The 23394-nt window shown below is 37.8% G+C and overlaps 1 protein-coding gene across 5 annotated transcripts in view; it reads right to left on the bottom strand.

Annotated features, from left to right (window-relative positions):
* Window positions 1-23394, bottom strand: part of PATJ (PATJ crumbs cell polarity complex component) — a 359628-nt gene that overhangs the window by 290866 nt on the left and 45368 nt on the right. For all 5 annotated transcript variants that reach the window (XM_041770677.1, XM_041770680.1, XM_041770678.1 and 2 more), the window contains exons 11-14: window positions 22733-22874; window positions 18470-18613; window positions 14315-14391; window positions 11860-11916 (exon numbers count right to left, since the gene is read on the bottom strand). In XM_041770677.1, the coding sequence (XP_041626611.1) occupies window positions 11860-11916; window positions 14315-14391; window positions 18470-18613; window positions 22733-22874 (420 nt within the window). The remainder of the gene's footprint in view (window positions 1-11859; window positions 11917-14314; window positions 14392-18469; window positions 18614-22732; window positions 22875-23394) is intronic.

Genomic DNA, 23394 nt, shown 5'->3' on the forward strand with positions numbered 1-23394 from the left:
CTATATAAACTCAAATGTGGTAAATGGTACTAGTTATGATTTATATTTCCTCTACCTATAGTCTGTTTATCTAAAAATACAAGACCCACCTCTAGCTATATATTTGATAGAAAATTCTATACAGCATGGCAATGCACCCACAACATGGCTCTTTCCTTCATATTTCCTATTCTCTAAGATCCCTCATCTCTGAACTTGTCACCTCCCCTTAGTCATCCACTGAGTCCCCAGAGTTCTACAGGCCTTCCTCCAGACATCATCTGGGGCTCATTTCCTTCCCACTATACACACAGAGACAAATGGGAATTGGTAAGCAATCCAGCACACCAAGACCTCAATGACTTAAAACAGGCACGAGGGACTTCTGGCCCTGGGCTAATTTTCTGAAAATTAAGTGCTCTTGACCACCAAGCACTTCAGAATCTACAACTACCTCTGGCAAGAAGATGTTCTAGTGCTCTAAATGGAAGGTTAACATTGATTTTATTCTTGTCCCGTCTGTGATTTCTCTATTTCTCACTGTTGTCCCCTCATTGTCTTGTGTAGTCATTGTACCAAATCATGTATATCAAACCAGAAGAAGACATGTTTCCTTATTAATGTTGATGTTTGGTTTTTAGTTTTTTTCTTTAGTAGTAGGAGGTTAATAAAAGGAGAGATATGGGATCCCTGGGTGGCGCAGCGGTTTGGCGCCTGCCTTTGGCCCGGGGCGCGATCCTGGAGACATGGGATCGAATCCCACGTCAGGCTCCCGGTGCATGGAGCCTGCTTCTCCCTCTGCCTGTGTCTCTGCCTCTCTCTATCTCTCTGTGACTATCATAAATAAATAAAAATTTGAAAAAAAAAAAAAGAATAAAAGGAGAGATATGTTTCTGTAATAAGAACTAACCCACCCATCTCTGCCTCCTCTCTCCCTTTCTTTGTTATGGAGCAAAGAGTGGTCAGTGCATCCATCCATAGGTCATCTCAAGTGGTATGAAGACTGCTTGCAAGAAGAGATTGCTCAATTTTCAGGAATTTTGCAAGTCAGCTGTTAAATGTAGCTATCACTAAAAATTAAATTCTGTGAACCACAATTAAATAAATGATATTAAAAATAAATATAACAAGCACTCAAAATCCATCACTTCCTAGTTATTTTTACACTTTACCTTTTTAAAGAGACTTCTATCTGTTATACATGTACAGTAGAAATACTTTCTAAAAACTATCTAAATACTCTCTTTATGTACTACTGAAGGGATGAACTGAAAGATGAAATGGATGATTTGTTGAGTTGCTAAATGAAGCTGGGGAAGGTAGTTAATTAGCTCTGTTCCCACAGAGAAATCTGAAATGATGAAGTGCTATTGTGAATCGTTTCCCAACTCAGTATTCAGTGATGTCATTTTGGTGGCTTGAAATCTGCCATGGTTGGACTATTTATACCACAGATACTGGTAAATGCTACAAATTTGGGTTGCTTTTTTTTATTTCTTTTGTTGTTTTGAGAGCTAGACCCTTACCAATATATCACCAATCTACAATCTTGTCTAGACATGATATCTAGCATATATTTATAGAATATAAAATAAACTGTATGCAAGGATTTGAGTTATGATCTGGAATCAGGTGAATGAAACAGTCCTGACCCCCCACAGCACTAATATCTAGTATAAAATACAGATAATAAATAAGCAAGAGGGCAGGCAGATACAAACAAGTAAGAAAACAATTCACAAACAGGGGATCCTGGGTGGCTCAGCTGGTTAAGCGTCTGACTCTTGATTTTGGCTCAAGTGATCTCAGGGTTATGAGATGGGAGCCCTGCATCAGGCTCTGTGTTCTGCAGGGAGTCTGCTTGAGATTCTCTCCCTTTGCCCCTCATCCTGCTCACACTCTCAATTTCTCTCTCTCAAAAAAATAAATCTTTAACAACAACAACAACAACAAAGAAAACAATTCGCCAACAAGCAAGTGAAAACCAAATAACTACTAATTGTAACAAATGCTATGAAGGAACTAATGAGGGTCAAGATACTACACACCACTGGTGGAGGCTATTTTGGAAAGTTGATCGGGGTAGGCTTCCCAGAGATGGGGAGATTTGCAATAAGAATTGAAGGGTAAGGGATGCCTAGGTGGCTCAGCAGTTAAGCGTCTGCCTTTGGCTCAGGACGTGATCCCTGTCCTGGGATCTGGTCCCCCTTCAAGCTCCCTGTGAGGAGTCTGCTTCTCCCTTAGCCTGTGTCTCTGCGTCTCTCTGTGTGTCTCTCATGAATAAAGAAATAAAGTCTTTAAAAAAAAAAAAAAAGAAGGGTAAGATCGCATCAGCTCTACAAAGAGCCTGTTGGGGGGCTCTGCTTGTGGGGGGTTAATGAAAAAGGTAACTACTAAATTTTTGTTCGAGCAACTGAGTAGATGGTGATAGCAATTTCTGCATGGAAGTGCCCAAATTAAAAGACACTGCTTTACAAACACACTGTTGCTACCTACTTAAAAATATGCCCCCATAAAAAAAATAAAAGGATTAAGGAGGGAACTGATCCAATCCCTTCATTCAGCCCCTGTTACTAATCCTGAGCTTTTCATTCAGCTGACCCCACTCCCCACCACATTCATGCAACAGCTCAAGTCAGTAATAGGCTGGAGCATAGAGGAACAGCAAGACGGTCACCCATGGAATCCCTCACCTTCCAGACAGAGGGCTATACCCTTATAGGCTATTCTCTCAGTTATCTATAAACAGCACACGCTCCCTAGAAACTTAAACCATGAACTAAACACACATGCTCCATCTTCAATCAGGCTGAACAAATAAACCTGAAATGATGTTTATGAAATCTGTCAATCTGAAAGAGGCCTACCTAATATTAGTTCTGAATCTAAATCTGAGTACAGCTGGGTTTTTGAGACTTCATGTTACATTGCTGCAGGCTTCTCTGCGGGAGCAGGACTGTTTAATTACCTGTCCCAGCTGCATTTAGCAACTAAACAAATCAACCATTTCATCTCTCTCTTTCAGTTGTCCACCCCTCTGGTATTCTGAGTTCTTAGAGAGCAGAAAGTGCTAAAATGACAGAAGTGGGTGCAAGAGACAGATGATTGATGCCTTCACACACATCCCATGTTATGCTTTACTGATGCTTATCCAATGTGCTTTGCAAGGGGTCCTATTTAAATTGACAAAGTTAATGGGCAGCAGGATTTTCATGATCCTGATGTGACAAGTAAAAGATACAAGGAAATATATCTAAGGAAAAGTATGACCATTGTGTGATTTACTGTCAGTGCTAAAATGACAAAGATCAAATGAGACCTAGCAAGCTAGAGTCCTTCGAACTGTGAGTGGAGAGACCTGTCATGAAGCAAACCGCAGTTCATTCATTTTGCTTAAAGATCTACTTTTAGGACCCTAAAACAAGATATCAGAATGCTCAAGTGAGAATATAAATGATGTTGCTTCAGGGTAAAAAAAACCCTTCTGGAGAGGAACAGATATGTCAGGAGAATGGGGGAGGATGCTTCCAAAAAGCTGAACTCAAAATAGGAAAGAACCCCATGATTGGCTCTTGTAACATACACACACACACACACACACACACTGAAGATGTTAAATGCCATTTATGTTTAAAAGTTAGAGGGAAAGAATTACTAATTTTACCATACAAAAAAAAAAAAACTTAAAAAAAAAATTTACTCATTCATGAGAGACACAGAGAGAGAGGCAGAGACACAGGCAGAGGGAGAAGCAGGCCCCCTGCAAGGAACCCAATGCAGGACTCGACCCCGGATCCCAGAATCACGCCCTGAGCCAAAGGCAGATGCTCAACCACTGAGCCACCCAGACATCCCAAAAACAAACTTTCCAAGAATGAAGCTACAACTTTTAAACAGTGAAATACAGGGCAGCCCGGGTGGCTCAGCAGTTTAGTGCTGCCTTCAGCCCAGGGCCTGATCCTGGAGACCTGGGATCGAGTCCTGCGTTAGGCTCCCTGCATGGAGCCTGCTTCTCCCTCTGCCTATGTCTCTGCCTCTCTCTCTCTTTGCCTCTCATGAATAAATAAGTAAATAATATTTAAAAATAAAATAAAAATAAACAGTGAAATATAGCATAAGCCCCTCGCCCATCTAAAATTTTAATTCTGAATATCAAAAAATACACACTGTGTACTCTTTTGTACAGAAACACAGCAAAGGTTCTTTTTAGGTTCCTAACAGCAAGGTCAAGAGTCAACTGGCATTTATCCTTTTGTTTTGTTTGGCATTTATCATGTTAAATATCATTGAGGTTACCTGCCTAGCCTGCATGATATTTGAGCTTTTGACATCTGATCTAACACTTTGCACGTATGACTCCTGTTCTACTTTTGTTCTTGGTATTTTCTCCACCTGGAATACCCAGTTATTTCCCTGAACTCATTCTTCAGGGTACACTTCAAAGGCCATCCTCCCAATAAACCTCCTTTGCCTTTCTTGAGAAAGTCCCACCTCCTTCTCTGAGCAAATAGAAGGCCTTTTAATAATACCTCAACAGTATAGCATTCTCAGTGGAGTGATGCAAGGAAAAGAATCACAATTTCTTTAGGGACCTCACCATAAACTACAGAATTAGAATAATAGTTGGGAGGAACAAAACAGGACATATGTATTTTGAAAAAGCTCCTTTTTCTCATAGGCCACCTACCCTAGCTAAGCACCTCGATTACTACAGTTACTCGATCCTGTGCCTTCCACTTTCTTTTTTTTTTTTTTTTTTAAGATTTTATTTATTTATTCATGAGAGACACAGAGAGAGGCAGAGACACAGGCAGAGGGAGAAGCAGGCTCCATGCAGGGAGCCCGATGCGGGACTCGATCCCCGGGACTCCAGGATCACACCCTGGGCTGAAGCCAGCACTAAACCGCTGAGCCACTTGGGCTGCCCGCCTTCCACTTTCTACTAAAAAAGAGACCAGCAAAGTGTAAAAATCACACACCTGAGAACTCACAACAGTAGCTGCCTCTGGGGAGGAGACCAAAGGGACTGGGATGGGAGGGTAACTTATTTTTTTGCAGGATGTACTTCTGTAACTTTTTAATTTTGGGGCTTGCCCCTATATCATTTATTCAAAAGAAAAAGAATGGCTCAGCTATAGAAGCCAGATAACCTCTGACTTGTTTCCCAGTTTTGCCACTTACTTGCTGCATATGACTTTGGGCAAGACACTTTACCTGCCTGACACTCAGTTTCCACATATTACAGTTGGAAAGAAGAAAACAGCTGCTGACCAATAGGTAACTGTGACAAATAAAGGAGAAAATGTATTTAAAGCAAAGAACCAATCCTGGTAATCAACTGGTAACACTGCAACTCTTAGAAGGCCGGGTCCATCCCACTGACTTAAAAATTAGATTTACTTGTATTGAGTGAAGGGGAAATTCACATTGGAATGTCCTTTAGTTCAGAGAATACAATTCAGGAAGGAAATAAAGAGAAATTTGTCAGCCTGTCTTGTCAAAACCAAAGAACAGGACGTGTTATTTTTGTTTCCCACGCCAGGGATCTTACTAATGCTCATTCTGAATCACAATTGATGGCCAGCAAAAAGGTCACTGGAATGAGCTTAATGCTTCTCCCTCACAGTGCTGTGATTATCTTAAGAGTAAACAGTTGCCAAGAAAGCCATCCCTAAAAGTACAAGTCTCCCCAGATGCGGGAAAACTGTTCTCATGTCTTGATTAACGGCTTCCTAGAAGCAGTGCAGCTAATGCTTAAGCCACTGTAAATTGCTTTCACCTCCCTCTTTCCCCACAACTTCATCCACCTCACAAGAAAACCATATCTATTAACACTGGCCAGTAAATATATGCAAGTGCTTCTTGAATGGTCATCAAGAGTGGTGGCAATAGGGCAGTAAACTGGAGTAACCATCTGAAGACAGGTAGACCCTTAGGAACAACAGCTATAGTCATGAAACATGACTACAGCTACATGACTATAGTCATGAAACTGAGCCTAGGTGGCTCAGGGTTGAGCATCTGCCTTTGGCTCAAGTCCTTATTCCAGGGTCCTTAGATGAAGTCCCACATCAAGCTCCCCGAGGGAAGACTGCTTCTCCCTCTGTGTCTCTCATGAATAAATAAAATCTTAAGCAAACAAACAAACATGGCCTTTCTAATTAGAAACCTGATGAGAGGGACGCCTGGGTGGCTCAGTGGTTGAGCCTCTGCCTTTGGCTCAAGGCGTGATCCTGGAGACCCGGGATCGAGTCCCACATTGGGCTCCCCACGGGCAGCCTGCTTCTCCCTCTGCCTGTGTCTCTGCCTCTCTCTCTCTCTCTCTGTGTCTCATGAATAAATAAAACCTTTTAAAAAAATAAAAGAAAGAAAGAAACCTCATGAGACAGAAGAAAAACCTGCAACTTTGACCTCAGATCTTGACACTGCACCACTAAACCTTCCACTGGCGTTACCTGGCACTGCAACTGAAGCCCCGGCTTATCACCATGGATCTGGAAGCCCTGCAGCACCTGCTCTTCCACATCAGCCTCATTTAACATTCTACTCTTCACTTCTTTAGACCCCAACACTGAAACAAACAACTTCCATTCTCCCCACAAGCGGGCCCTATCTTCCCACAGGGCTTTTACACCTGCCACTCGCCAGTGTCCCCGCTCCCCACGTCCTTATCCTTCCAGCCTGAGCTCAGAAAGGCTTTCTCTGGATCTCTCCAAAATGCTCTCTCCTCCCCAATGATGCTGTCACAATCCTGTTTAATCCTTTGCATCACTATTAATAATCTACAACTATTTTACCAAGTATTTTTCACTTGTTTACTATCATGCCCTTACCCAAACCCAGAGTCTAAGCTCTATGAGGGCAAAGCTCTAGGCTCCATTTTGTTGTCCACTCTTGATAGCAGTGCTGGCAGAGTAGGAACTTCAGAGATGAATGAATGTGCTCTAAACTGCTTCTGCTACTATCTAGCTGTAAAACTTGAGGTGAGTCATTGCACCTATGCAAACTTTAGTATCCTCATCTGTGAGGTTCTGCTAGGATAAAGACTCCTTTACATATTGCAGGGGGGGCACTGAGAAGCTGCTGAGTCAAGAACTAAACTCGCAATTACAGGAAGATTTTAAAAACTGTAACTCATCAATATAAATAAATAATCTGTGGACATTTATAGTTAAGAAATTATAGAAAAAAGTATGTGTGATGTTATGTGAGAAAAGTACACATCTCCTCTCTTTCATGCATACATGACATAAAAGGATGGGTATACTAACTACAAATATGTAAATATATACAGGTAACAGCTAAATGTGAAAAGGAAATAGTGCAATTATGGATGACTCTTCCACGGCAAAAAATGTTAAAGAAATAAATACCTTAGTACAACAAAATTTCAATTAAATATTAAATGTTTTAAAATAGCCTCCTTCTTTTTAAAGCTATAGTCATCAAGACAGTATGGTATTGGCACAAAAACAGACATAAAGATCAACAGAAAACCCAGAAATGGGCCTACAACTATATGGTCAGCTAATTTTCGACAAAGCCTGAAAGAATATCTAATGGAAAAGAGACAGTCTCTTCAACAAATGGTGTTGAGAAAACTGGACAGTAACATCTGCGGGGAGCCTGCTTCACCCTCTGCCTATGTCTCTCCCTCTGTCTCTCATGAATAAATAAATATTTTAAAACAATAATTAAATAAATAATAAATTCAAAATGGATGAAAGACCTAACTGTGAGACAGAAAACCATCAAAATCCTAGAGGAGGAGAACACAGGCAGTAACCTCTTTGACCTAAGCCGTAGCAACTTCTTGCTAGACACATCTCCAGAAGCAAGAGAAACAAAAGCAAAAACGAACTATTGGGACTTGAGCAAATAAAAAGCTTCTGCAAAGCGAAGGAAACAACAAAACTAAAAGGTGGCCTATGGAATGAGAGAAGATATTTGCAAATGACATATCTGATAAAGGGCTAGTATCCAAAATCTCTAAAGAACTTGTCAAACCCAACATCCAAACCCAAATAATCTAGTTAAGAAATGGGAAGAAAAAAAAATAAAAATTAAAAATAAAAAATTAAAAAAAAGAAATGAGCAGAAGACATGAATTGACATTTTCCAAAGAAGACATCCAGATGGCTAACAGACACATGAAAAGATGCTCAGTGTCACTCATTATCAGGAAAATACAAATCAAAATCACAATGAAAAAAAAAATCACAGGGGATCCCTGGGTGGCGCAGCGGTTTGGCGCCTGCCTTTGGCCCAGGGCACGATCCTGGAGACCCGGGATCGAATCCCATGTCGGGCTCCCGGTGCATGGAGCCTGCTTCTCCCTCTGCCTGTGTCTCTGCCTCTCTCTCTGTCTCTGTGACTATCATAAATAAATAAAAATTTTTAAAAAATTAAAAAAAAATCACAATGAGATACCACCTCACACTGGTCAGAATGGCTAACATTAACAACACAGGAAATAACAGATATTGGCAAGGATGCAGAGAAAGGGGAACCCTCCTACACTGTTGGTGGGAAGGCAAACTGGTACAGCCACTCTGGAGAACAGTATGGAAGTTCTTCAAATAATTAAAAGAACTACCCTATGATCCAGCAATTACATTACTAGGTATTTAACTAAAGGATACAAAAACACAGATTCGAATGGGGCATATACATCCGATGTTTAGAGCAGCATTATCAACGATAGCCAAACCATGGAAAGAACCCAAAAATCCATCAATTGATAAATGGATAAAGATGTGGCATACACACACACACACACACACACACACACACACACATATACACACAGATACACACATACACAGACACCATGGAATATTACTCAGCCATCAAAAAGAATGAAATCTTGCCATTTACAATGATGGGGATGGAGTTAAGAGTATATCATGATAAGCTAATGAGTCAGAGAAAGACAAATCGTATGGAATGTGGAATTTAAGAAATGAAACAGATGGGAAGGGGGGAAAAGAAGAGAGTAGCAAACTATAAGAAACTTGACTACAGAGAAAAAACTGAGGGTTGATGGAGGGGAGGTGGGTGGGGGATGGGCTAAATAGGTGATGGGCATTAAGGAGAGCACTTAATGATGAGCATTGGGTGTTCCATGTAAGTGATGAATCACTAAGTTCTACTCCTGAGACCAATATTACATTGTATGGTAACTGAAATTTAAATAAAAATTTGAAAAAATATTTTTGAAAAAAGTTTTTTTAAAGGAGACTTTGAAAGTTTAGAGACTAAAAATGAAGCACACAACTAGAAAACAAAATCACCATTTATTGAACAATTCTTACAATTCTTATGTATCAGCACTGAGGTATATTAAGACATACATTATATATATTTATATTTAATCTTCTAACAGAAGTATTATTGTTCATATTCTGTAGGAAAAATAATTAGGCTGCTTATTTCACCTCCTAAAATGCTTTCTCAGATGTCATCTTAACTGACCTTCCCTGGTCAACCTATCTAAAATTGCAAACCCACTCACTATCCTGAATTCCTTATTCATTTTTCCTGCCTTAAATTCTGCATGGCACATATCCCACATATAATATGACTTCCTTATTTTTTTATCTCCCCTCATGAAAATAAAAGTTCTGTAAGGCAGGGTTTACCCTTCCAAAACCCCAGCACCAATAGAGGACCTGACACAAAGTAGACCTCAATAAGTATTTAATAAATGAATAATGAATGAATGAATGTACGGCTAAATGCACGGGTGAGTTTGTATGAATTAGTTCTGAAAGTCTGTTCAATTCAAAGCCTTTCCATGTGCTTCTACCAGAGTTGCTGAGTAGACAGACACACACACACACACACACACACACACACAGAGTCTCCTTATCAGAAAAAAGAATGAGTCTCCTGGACAAAGATAACATCACCTGAAGCTTTTGTAGTTGTCCTACATAATGTTAGACAGTCATTACATTATAGCATGATGAGAGAGACAATCAAATAACAAAAGAAAATATTCAACAATAGAAACACATACAAAGTTGATTTAGATGTTGAAATTAACTAAAGTCCTTATAAGCTGTGGCTAATTATGTTCAAGTAACAGAGGAAAAGATGGCAAATACAAATTTTTTTAATTGCAAATTCCACCAAAGAATATAAAAATGAATAAAGCAGAAACTCTAGAATAGAAAAATATAGCAACTAAAATTAAAAATTCAATAAATGGGCTTCAGCAGCACATAAGGCACAGGAAATTTAGAAAACAGGAAAACAGATAAATAGAAAATATCTAATATCTAAGAGTTTAGTCTATATTAAAGAACAGTTTTAGGGGACAGCATCATTGATTTTTATGATAATAATAATAGTGACGTATCCTAGCATGTACTTGGAACTTTTCTAGGCACAGTATATTTAATCCCTATAAAAACCAATGAGGTAGGTAGTACCCTATTAACATCTCCCTTTAAAAGACAACAAAACGGGATCCCTGGCTGGCTCAGCAGTTTAGCACCTGCCTTCAGCCCAGGATGTGATCCTAGAGACCTAGGATCGAGCCCCACATCAGGCTCCCTGCATGGAGCCTGCTTCTCTCACTGCCTGTGTCTCTGCCTCTCTCTGTATCTCATGAATAAACAAAATCTTAAAAAAAAAAAAAAAAAAAAGACAACAAAACTGAAACATGGTTTAATATTACATGCTAGTGAATGGATAAGTCAGAATTTGAATTCAGGCAGTTTGATTCCAAAGTCCACGTAATCAGTAAACTGTACTGCAATGATTAATAACAACTAAAGTGTGGTATGATTTTTATTTCTTAGTATCATCTTAAATTAAATCCCTCTCAACATAGTTAGATGGAATTGCTAATTAGTGACTACTCTAACGATGATTTTGTAAATAATTTAAAATTAACTATAAGTTGTGCCATGCTGCTTTCATATTACTCATCTGAGAAATGCTTGGTCAGTTGGCTCCGTAGGTGCATCAAAGAGGTGACAAGATGCAGGTTAGGCTTAGGAAGAAAGAAATACTCTCTACAAATTCACACGTGTAAAATGGCAGCCCATATAAAATAAAATTATGGAAGAGAAATATTCAGCATAAATACTCAGAAAAAGAAATGGTAGAACTATCTAAAGAGATAACTTCTTAAAAAACCCTCATGGGACACAACACAGAGAATTCATTTTGAATACTGTATGTGACAGCAGAGTTTAAGCGGGGTTTAGCTCATATACCCATCTGGGATTACAGTATAAATTCTGGAACTATTCTGACAAGAAAATCTTTCCTTTCTCATCATTTGTTGAGAAAGCCAAGAAGTCTTCTCTAAGCATCTGATACCCTCTTTTTGATTATCCGGAATAGAAACTATAAAATTAATTTGTAGTGAGAAAAAAATAAAAATGCTGGGGGAAACTGGCATTTTGCCATTTGAAATAAAACTCTCACTATAAAATTTTTTAAGTTCAAGAAAAAAATGCCTCCTATAATGTACTTTTCTGCCTTTAAACACCTGGACCTGAAAGATTTTCTTCAAGTCTATGTTTGTGGTCTCAATTTTTAGGAAATATTTTAAAAGTCCTGTTGATAATGTCTGAAAGGCTGACACACTCTGGACGTTACTTTGTGTGCTACCTGTAAGGTGAGCAAAGCAATCAAACCAGGGTTTTGGCTTCTGAAAGTGGCACAGGCACCCCATGTTCTTCCCAGGCATATCTAACCATCATCTTTCCTAACAGTGAGAACCTATCACATTTCTAGAAAACATCTAGGACTAAGTTCTGGAAACTTCTGGTCACAGCACAAAATTTAATTTCTTCAACAAGAACTCAGAGAAAGTTCACCAAACAACAAAAAACTGGTAACATTTTTTAAAGTAATGCTTACCTTTGAATATTTCTGTAACTCAGCATCATCTGCAATCTGTGTATCCAAAGTAGCAACCTAAATTTGCAAGAAAAAAATATCCCCAATATTTATAAAAGCATAATTTTATTTCTTCTTAGGTTTTCTGAAGAAAAATCTGTAAACCCTACATATGGATAACACCATCACATCTGCATTCTTATTATCTATTTTGGGTATTTTTGAAATCCATAAGTAAAACACATAATGTAAAATTTCAGAGAATATTTCTTTTTTTGTTGTTACTGTTCACTATAGCTATCTTTTCCCCTAAATTACTCAGAAGTTAAATCAGAAGGGGAGGAGCAAACTCCTACACTATTGTGAAAAATCCATGACCCCTAAAATTTTAATATAATCCTCTAAGGAGTCCATAAAATATTTTTATTTAACAAAGCCAAGAGTATAATCATTTTTACTCTTAAATTCAGGCCTTAAAACAAAATTTGTGAGGTCAGTAGAGTGAGAGGAGTCTGGAAAAACTGAAGCATCTGACTTTCCACAGAAAACTCCATCATTTCCCTCAGAGAAATAACTGGCAAGGACACAAACAGAAAGACCTGGCCTGGTGAGAAGTTCATGGAATACTTAAAGCTCTTAATCCTGGCCTAAAACTATTGTTCTAAGCCTCATTGGTAGAGATCCACAGAAGTGAATTCCTAGCAAGCAAAATATTTTACTGATGATTTGCATCTGTAAGTTAATAAAATATGGTGCATCTGGAAGAAGGGGACAAGTTAAACAATGATCCAACTTAAGCTTTTAGAATGTACTGCACTTCACATAAGTAGATTCTAGAAGAAAAAAATAAGAAACACTGGCGTACATGAGTGTATGCATACATTAATTCATCTTGCCTGGTTTCTCTTTTCTGCTCCTCATTGCTCAGAGCAGCAAGAACCCTTAGTGAATAAGTTGTCACTTTAAATTCCCAACCTAGAGACACCTGGGTGGCTCAGCAGTTGAGCATCTGCCTTCAGCCCAGGGCGTGATCCTGGAGTCCCAGGATCGAGTCCCCCATCGGGCTCCCTGCATGGAGCCTGCTTCTCCCTCTGCCTGTGTCTCTGCCTCTCTCTCTCGTCTCTCATGAATAAATAAATAAAATCTATAAATAAATAAATACATACATACACATCCACCCAATCTTGAATTCTGCCTATTTCTAGCCATTATGTTATGCCCTCACTGTGTGATAGATGAAATTTGGAAAGGTAGTTATAAGGAAGAAAAAATCTTAACCAAAAAGAGCCCATCCCAAAACTGTCTATTTATAAATACTGGGACACCCGATTGCTTTGAATATCAAGCCACTAAAAATAGTAGAAAAAGTTATTTGCAAAGGTGATTGATAGCCTAATGACAAAACACCATTTGAAATCTATGAAGTAGGGATGCCTGGATGTCTCAATGGTTTAGCATCTGCCTTTGGTTCAGGTCGTGATCCCGGGTCCAGGGATCGTGTCCTGCATCGGGCTCCCCACAGGGAGACTGCTTCTCCCTCTATGTCTCTGCCTCTCTGTGTCTCTCATTAATAAATAAATTTTTTAAATCTTTAAAAAAAAAATCTATGAAGTAAAGAAGCAGCAATTCAAGAGTACCAAATGCAAGTACAGAATTAGCAACAATAGAGTATGGATGTTTTAACTTATTTTAACGACAGTGGAAATTTTCTGACAATAGATAGTGGTTGTATGTTCTGAAGCAAGAAGAGAAAAAAAAATCCCCACAACCAGCCAACAAGTACTAATGATAAACATATGTAAGAAAACATGAATGACAATAGAGATTTAATAGAATATTTTATTACTAATGCATTTAGCGAACACTATAGAGGCTTTTCTAAGCACAGCTTTCTGCTTTCACATGGATTCATAGGGGGAAATGTAATCAATCCCTTACTCAATGAATCTAATAACAGGTGAAAGGAAGTCTAATGGACCACTGGTGCTATAAACTTATACCTAACCTAAATTACTTCCTGTTCTCTCTAATACATTTGATAATCATTCTTTCATTTTTCTCATAAAACTGTAAGATTCTTTGTGAAACATAGGACTAATATCCATAGCCCTTTCAGTGTACAATAAAACAAACAGATCATAAAAGCAATCATAAAAATGCCAGCAATTTTAAGCAGCTGATACAGGTTATAAATTTAAAGGCAAGTCTTCTAAGATTCTCCTGCCTACCGTTGACTTAAATGTTTTCAACATGAACTGAGTGTCTGCTAATAGTAACTGAAACTTGTGTGCAGGCCTTAATTGTTCTTACAGCTTAAAATGCTAAAAAAAGAAAATAAAAATCAATTGATCCACTAGGGAAGGAAGGTAGGAGGAAAAATAAAGGCAAACTGGCTAATCTTGGGCTCTCCTTTTCTTTAAACTGCAATGTTAGGAGCTTGATATGAATGGTTTTTTATTACCACATTTTAACATACCATTACTTCGTAATCTGGGCCCAATAGGTTTTCCCATCTAGATTTCAGCTCATTTTCTGGAGAGTCCAGGACTCTTTCTGGATTAAAAAAAAAAAAAAAATTAATTGAAGCTACTGTGAGCCAAACTTGAATACTAAATTCCTCAATAATAGCACAATTCCACAATTCCAGTAAGTAAAAGGGAAATGAATAAAAAGGAACATGCATTAACTTGAGTCTACCAGGTAAAGTAAATCAGAGGTGACTTAAAAATGTTGTGTCCAAAATATGAAGGGGCTTTTGTTGTTAAGGACTATTTGAAAGGGAAGAGGAACTGATAATTTAAAAATGAAATTTGAAATATATGCACTTTAGATGTAAACATCCTGCCAATTACAAGTAAAATACATCTGGTTTTGCTTTACAATATGTTAAGACAAACAAGAATCTAATTTAAATGTTAATCACTTCAAAGTAATACCTTCCACTCACCCATAGAAAACGTAAAACTTTATCAAGACATCTTTAGCATCAACTGGCCATATCAACACAATCCTGTCAGACTTCTCATCTGGGCGGATATAAAACCACGTCTGGTTTAATTCAACCAGGAAGATGCATGGGCTTTAATAGACTAGAAACTGTGTACTTTGGTCTCCTGTGGTTACTTGGTTATACCTTTGTGACTCGAGTATAATATTGCCTTTTTGGCATAGGTAAGGTAATATTAAAGAACTAAGACAGATTTTAAGTGCCCTGCCTGTCCTCCATATGATCTTAGCCAGAAGCTCAGGGCACAGTTCATAGTCTGAGTAATGACTAGTAGGCAAAAGTTAAAGTACTAAAAATACAATTTCAACTTATAGCAGTAGCAGAAAATAAACAAACCTTCACATTTTTTTTTCTTGAAGTTAAGGAAAAACTCAATTTTGTGACAAGATTAAACAAGTCACAGAACACTTACTCCAGCTGACATAACCATCTGTCTAAAATCAAACATAACTTGCAATATCAGCTCTTTCAGTCTTCAGCACGGACAGCTCACCTTGGATGCATATAATCCTTAATTACATAATGCAAATCATCAAGTAAAACAGGCTAACCTCAGAACTCAGAGACTAAGATTAATAAACACTAAACAGCTTAACTCACTAGATGTACAAAAAAATATCCATGAAATAACTGTATCAACTGACATGCTAGGTTACATGTCAAGGATAACTAACCAAAGATCTTATTAAAAGCAAAATATCATTCATGTGGGCTCTGCACCTTTGTGCCTATCTATTGCTGTCATCACTTCCATAAGAAATTACATTTAGAGTTCTACCGTCTTTGTCAAATTTCTTCCGTGCAGCAGTTTATCTGGTAAGTTAATTTGCAAAGTTTTGGTTGAATTGTAAGCTTAAAAACATGATATTTAAAGATGACATTTCATACACATGTATAATATAATATTTCACCTACAATTCTTTTGACTTTTTCATCTTTCACTTGTACAATGGAAGCACTTGTACAATGGAAGTCATGAGTTTTAAAGCATGGTACAGCAAAAAAAAATAATAATAATAAAATAAAGCATGGTACAAACTAAGTCCCAGAGGAAAAGACTATTTTCAGCAGCCCAATAAATCGTGGACTATACAAAATGACTTAAAACCTGAATAGTATGATGATCTGAAATAATTATTCAAATAGCAATGAAGGGGACCAGAATATGCCATTTAGCATATAGAGTATTTTGAGCTGATGGCAATCAAGACCTGGCAGAAAAAACTTTTACCTCTCTCATTACCTAAAAGAATTTAGATAGGAGGTCTATGCCAGAAAGAGCTATTACCATAAATGATTTTTTTTATCTGAAAGACCTATTGGCACAGCAGAGCAAACTTTTAATTACCAAACATTTGTTCTCCTTATCATGTTGCAAATTTCCATCGTCCTCATCTTTGAAGCCTCTATCCTATTCCTTAATTTAGGATGGTATATAAACCTCAGTTGCCCAACTTACTCTTGGGTCTCATATTTTTATGGGGCTCCCATACTCATGAAATTTGTTATTCTCCTATTAATCTGTTTTACGTCAATTTAAATATTAGACCAAAGAACCTAGAAGGGAAAAAAGGGAAAGCTTTTCTGCAACTACAGCAAAAAAGACAGCTAACTTCTTAGCAGTTCAACGACTTTGGTCTTACTGTTAAGCTTAAATTATACACGCTCGTGAAGAAAAAAATGCAATGATGGACACCTAGGTGGCTCAGCGTTTGAGCATCTGCCTTTGGCTCAGGGCATGATCCCAGAGTCCCAGGATCCAGTCCCGCATTGGGCTCCCTACATGGAGCCTGCTTCTCCCTCTGCCTATGTCTCTGTCTCTCTCTTTCTCTCTCTCTTTCTCTCGAATAAATAAATAAAATCTTAAAAAAAAAAGAAAAAAGAAAAATATGCAGTAAGGTTGAACCAAAAAGAGCAGATAGGGCAGCCCAGGTGGCTCAGTGGTTTAACGCCACCTTCAGCCCAGGGCGTGATCCTGGAGACCTGGGATCAAGTCCCACGTCAGGCTCCCTGCATGGAGCCTGCTTCTCCCTCTGCCTGTGTCTCTGCCTCTGCCTCTCCCTCTCTCTCTCTCTCTATCTGTGTGTGTGTGTGTTTCTCATGAATAAATAAATAAAATCTTTAAAAAACAAAAACAAAGAGCAGATAAAAATGTCTGAAAATATTTCTAACTTCAAAATGTATTTGATTTTCACCCAATAGTTCCATGAAAACCTATCTGGGTTCACTTGAATTTTTTTTTTTTTAAGATTGTATTTATTTATTCATGAGAGACACACAGAGAGAAGAGGCAGAGACACAAGCAGAGGGAGAAGCAGGCTCCATGCAGGGAGGCCAATGTGGGACTTGATCCTGGAACTCCTGAATCACGCCCTGGGCTGAAGGCAGGCGCTAACCCACTGAGCCACCCAGACGTCCCATGGGTTCACTTGAATTTAAATAGCAAAGATCTAACTACAATCCAGTTGGGTCAAAAAGAATAAAGCAAATTTTCAAGTTATGGGACATTTTTTTCAGCTTGAATAGTGTTACTCCTTCCTTCAGGTCATCCTTTCCTGAGGCAAGACAATCAAAACCAAAACTTCTCTGGAAGAGGATGGTGTTAGGTATCCCATTTCATTCAACTGTCAAGGCTTTCCTGAGCACCTCTGTACAGGGAATTGTATGAGACTGTTATCAAAATGCTTGCAGAACTGAGTCAACTATGTAGCCAAGGTATCAAAGTACAAAGTAAAAGGACAAAGTTGCACATAAGATCAAAATAAGATTAAAATATAAATATTTAGCAATCTGGCAGTTTTATAAAACATGTAAATATGTATACATTATGAATCATAATGGTAAAAGGAAACACTGCTGTATGTATACAGACAGCTAGATATCTACAGCTGTATCAATGAATATACATAAGTTAACATAGGCAATAATTAAAAATGCTTACAAGCTTAAAAAATAGTTAATATATACTAATAAAAATGCAATATTCAAAATTAATTAAACAAAGATTACACAATAACATGCTTGGTCCCCAACTCCCACAATTGTTAAGATGTTGATATTAAGAGACGCCTGGGTGGCTAAAGTGGTTGAGTGCCTGCCTTTGACTCAGGGCGTGATCCTGGAGTCCTGGGATCCAGTCCTGCATCTGGCTTCCAGCAGGAAGCCTGCCTCTCCCTCTGCCTATGTCTCTGCCTTTCTGTGTGTCAATCATGAATAAATAAATAAAATCTTAAAAAAAAAAAAGATGTTAATATTAAGAATATCCTATTTGGGGGGCACCTGGGTGGCTTGGTCGGTTAAGCATCTGCCTTAGACTCAGGTCATGGTCCCAGGGTCCTGGGATTGAACTCCATATAGGGCACCCTGCTCAGTGGGGAGTCTGCTTCTTCCTCTTCCTCTGCCTCTCCCCCCGCTCATGCTCATGCTCTCTGTCTCTGTCTCTCTCTCAAATAATTAAAAAAAAAAAATATATATATATATATATATACACACACACACATATATATCCTATTTTGCATCTTCAAAATGCCTCTAAAATTTCTCATATTAACTATAAAGAGAGAAAACAGTTAACAAATGAGAAAGTCAAATTACTTTGTTTTGAATTGAATGCTTTGTGCCTACCTTTTTCTAAGGCTTGTATGTTGTCATTTTTTAGATTATCCATTCTTTCTTCAGTTTCCTCATCCCCACCATCCAAATTAGTTTCCGTTTCCACTGCTCCAGTTACATAGCGAGCTGGTGTTCCCGATGGTTCTACAACAGTTCCTAAAATAAGAATTACTAACTTGAATCACTAGTAACTGAAGACCATATTTAAGTGAGCTTATTACAATCCTATTCACAGACTCATTACAAACATTTCAGGTAACCTACATATAGGATTCCTTTATTCAAAACACCATGTGAGATAACCACTTAAGTCCTTAAAAATTAAGAAACTGCTGGTAATAAGGAACCAGGCAATGGGAAAGGTAAGAGCAAGGTAAAGTCATTGACAAAGCAGTAGATACTTTTCAACCTAGCCTTGGAAAAGAAAAAGAACACTAAAGTCTTACAATCTTGTGCTTGTGGTGGGTAAGGAGCAAGATATGCAAAAGAAGTCCATCCCTGTGCTCCGGACTCTGCTAGGTTCTAAAATGACATCATCATGAGTTAAAAAAAAAAAAAATTAATTCTACATAGGTAACTTTATGAACTGGACAGGAACTGGAGACAATTCCCTTGGTTGCAGTGGTTCCTGCCTTAGCTAAACTGAGCTACGTAATAAGATACCCAAAGCTTTCAATCTCAAGCATGCAAGTCATTACATATCTTTTAAATACAAGAAAGGTTGAAGAAGAGTCATTTTAGATCATTTTTTAAATAATCACACATGACTTATAAAGTATTCCTACCAAAAATATTTAACCTGGATTAACTAAGGCTTTATATCTATCTTCTCACAGGAAATATAGTGGATAGAGAAACTAGTTAAATTACATTACAATGACAATCAAATTCAGAATGTGGTATTCTAGTGACAAATGAACAAATCCCTCTACAAAAAGTCTGTGCCACAGAGGCGGGGGGTGGGGGGGCCGTCAAGGACAGGCCCAGCCAGCTTTTCTGGCTCCCCTGAGATTGGGACACAGCGAGCATTGACACCATTCACACAACACGTTTCTATACCAGGCTGAGAAGATGGGGGTACACTTTGGGTTTAAACTATTTTCAAAAGGTCAATTATTGTTTTGGTGGGAAACACCTAGATATTATCTATCCTTTTATTTCTTTTTTTGAGATTTTGTTTATTCATGAGAGACACACAGAGACAGAGAGAGACAGAGACACAGGCAAAGGGAGCAGCAGGCTCCATGCAGGGAGCCCAACATGGGACTTGATCCCAGGACTCCAGGATCACGCCCTGGGCTGAAGGTGGCACTAAACCGCTGAGCCACCCGGGCTGCCCTTATCTATCCTTTTAAAACTCTAAAATACAACCAAAACCTCAAAGAGTATTAAAAAAAAAAAAAGGGGGGGGGGGGTGGGAGGGTGCTTCCAGATTAAGAAACCAAAGAAACACAACGCAGGCAGTAAGTCCAATGTGTGACTGAATCTTGATTTTATGAGGTTTTTATTTCAGAGAGGGGGAAATGGGAAAAGAAGCTACAAAAGACATTGGGGGCAACTGGCAAATTTAAGTATGTGTTAAGTATTTAATATTAGGAAATTACTATTAATTTTTTTGATGTGATAATAATATTATTATATATCTTTATTCTTACAAACTACAAATTGATGTATGTAGAACTAAAGTGTCATGATGTCTACTACTCACTCTTAAGTGGTTAAGGAAAAAAGAGAAATAGATGAAACAAATATGGCAAAACAGTAACTTGAATCTAAATGGTAGGTTTGTGGGTATTTGTTATATTATTTTTCAATTTTTCTATACATTCAAAATTTTTTATAATAGTATTGACCCATGAACAACGAAGGTAGTTAGGGGCCCTTCCCCTTCTCCATGCAACTGAAAACCCATATAGGGACATCTGGGTGGCTCAGCAGTTGAGCATCTGTCTTTTGGTCAGGGCGTGATCCTGGGGTTCCAGGATCGAGTCCCACATCGAGCTCCCTGTGAGGAGCCTGCTTCTCCCTCTGCCTGTGTCTCTGCCTCTCATGAATAAATACATAAAATCTTAAAAAAAGAAAAAAGAAAAAAAAAGATATAAAACTTGTGAATCCCCCCAAGTGTAACTACTAACAACCTACTATTGACCAGAAGCCTTACTGATAGGCATAGTCAATTAACATATTTTGTATATTATGTGTATTATATACAATATTCTTATAATATAGCTAAAGAAAAGAAAATGTCATTAATGAAGTCATTAAAGTCATAAGAAAAAAAGTAAAAAAAAAAAGAAAGTCATAAGAAAGAAAATACATTTACAGAAAATACAGTATAGTACTGTATTGGAAAAAAATCCATGTATAAATGGACCTACACAATTGAAACCTGTGTTGTTCAAGGGTCAACTATAAAAAGTTGGAAAATATAACCAGTTAAAAGTTTCTGTGATCTTGGGGCGCCTGGGTGGCTCAGTAGGTTAAGTGTCGGACTTCTGATTTCCACTTGGATTGTGATCTCCATTTCCTAGGATCCAGTCTGGGACTCCGCACTCAGCAGGGAGTCTGCTTCTCCCCTCTAGGCATGCATGCCATTGTGCACTCTCTCTCTCAAATGGAAAAATCTTTGTAGACAAATACTGTAAAAAAAATTTTTTAAGTTCCTATGATCTTAATATGACATTTTTAACCATACATAAATTTTTTAGATCGTTAATCCGGTGATACACACTAAAAGCACAGCCTAGTGCTAGGCAAAGTAATGAGGCCAGAAGCTGCTAGCGCAGCTGGGGAAAATAGCTACATACCAGAATTTACAGTACAGAGCAGTACATGATGTAATTGCATGCTGCAAGTAATATACAAATTGGTACACAAATAAGATATACAAGGTATACAAAACAGTAGGGGTTTAGAGGAGAAAAAGACAGTTTTAGAATGGTAGAGGAAGGTATTGCACAAGAACTAGAAGTTATGCAGTTTGCTTCAGTAAAATAGACAAAATGCTGGCTATGGAAGGCACACAAAAGTGTTGTTACATGGGGCAGGGAACAAAGGCAACACCCTTCCCCTATATTACAGTGGCTACATGTAAAACAGGTGATTCCAACAGGGTGTGATAAATGCTATGGTAGACCACTCTTCCAAGGATGCTAGTAAAATCCACATGAAGGTCCTCTCAACCATGGAAGAAGTGCTAATTTAGAGTCAAAATTTACTCCAACATAAATTTAAAATGTAGGCATGCGCAGGAAAGAATTGCTAATTCGCCGATGACATACTTTATTTGATACAGTAGGCTGAAGCCAAGGGCTCTATCAGAGCTATTAAAAACCATTATGTTGATATAAATATTTATGTAAACCTTTTAAGGTCAATATAGCATTTGTACAATTTGTACTATTTAGGCAATTTTTAATTTCATACATACGATGCAGTTGACAGGGCATCTGTCTTTCAGCGGCAAAATTTCCACTATCACATATAACTTAAAAAGTTCCAATTTAAATATAAATCAATATCAGTTGAAAGCAAGGCTTCCAGGCTTATTATATCTTCAGAAGAGGGGGGGCAAAATGTATTCATCTTCTGACAAATTCTAATGGAATTATTTCTTACTCGCTAGTTCTATAACTAGTCATTCATCTTAAATTGAATTTGTTTTCAGTATTGTCAAATTTTGTTGATCTACACATTAATAATTTGATAATTAAAAAATTGCCGTGCATATTATTATGTATTTGTTCTATGATGAAAATCTGCTATTTAATCAAAATAACAAATATTTCACAAATAAAAATGTTCTTAATAGAAATCCAGGTTTTATTTTTCCCCTCTGTATTTCAAAGAGTAAATCAGGAGACATTTAGAATCAAATATATCGTTAGAAGTAATATGAAATCTGAAGTGTGCAAAATGTCAAAGCATTAGACAAATGAGAGCCCCCTAGAACAAAAGGTGTTGAAGCTTTATTATTCAAATATAAGTAATAAATGAAATTTAGAAGCTTTTTGGAAAAATGATTTCCATCCCCATTTAGAACAGCTCTCAGAGCTTAATGCATGTCAGGGTTCACATTCTAACATTTGGACTGGCACATTATAATAGGCAAGGAAACTCTTCTTCAATGCACAAATGAGCTGATTCATTTCTCCATCACTGCATTACAAAAAGAGGCAGTTTTTCCTTCCCAGACTCACAGAACAACTTCTCCAAGTAAGCTATTCTTCCAAGCCCAGACTATGCGGTGGGGAGAGGGATACCGGAATTAACTACCTCTGTCTGAAGACCGTTCAAGGGGAGAAGTAGATGAAGACATCTTCCTTCGAACTAGAGTTAGGTGTACCACTTGCCCTGCATTTCGTAATACTTCAACAACATCCTGGTTGGTAAAACCCTGAATATTCACACCATCAACCTAAAACAGGAAGAGACACATTAAACAGAGAGTTCAAGTTAACTCTATTTTCAATTCTAACAAGGCAGAATAAAATTAGGCAATTCATTTCATGCCAAAGTGAATTTGTATTAAACCTAAGTAATTATCTTTGAATAGGATGCAAACTTGGTAGTAAAACATGCTGACAAGCTTCCTGAAAACCTAGACAGCAAACTCAAATTTACACTCCACAGAGTCACGCATTAAACTGACAACCCGAGAGGTCAAAGTTCTTAGTCTCTGATGCTATTCAAAATTCAAAGTCCTATAAAAGATGGTCAACTGCTATACCTAGCTCTTAAGACGTACTAAGTAGAAGCCATTATTATAAAAAATCGAAGAGGTCATCCAACGCTTCATCCCACTATCCTATAACTATGTGGTATTTTCCAGAAGAGACACACAGATATCCCCGCATTGGGTTTTCTAGTGCTGTGAAAAAGTATATTCAAGAAACAGATTTACTAATCTAAGTCAAGCCCAATCCTCATTTCTGAAG

This window comes from Vulpes lagopus, chromosome 10 (genome assembly GCF_018345385.1).
Source record: "Vulpes lagopus strain Blue_001 chromosome 10, ASM1834538v1, whole genome shotgun sequence".
Taxonomy (NCBI): Eukaryota; Metazoa; Chordata; class Mammalia; order Carnivora; family Canidae; genus Vulpes; species Vulpes lagopus.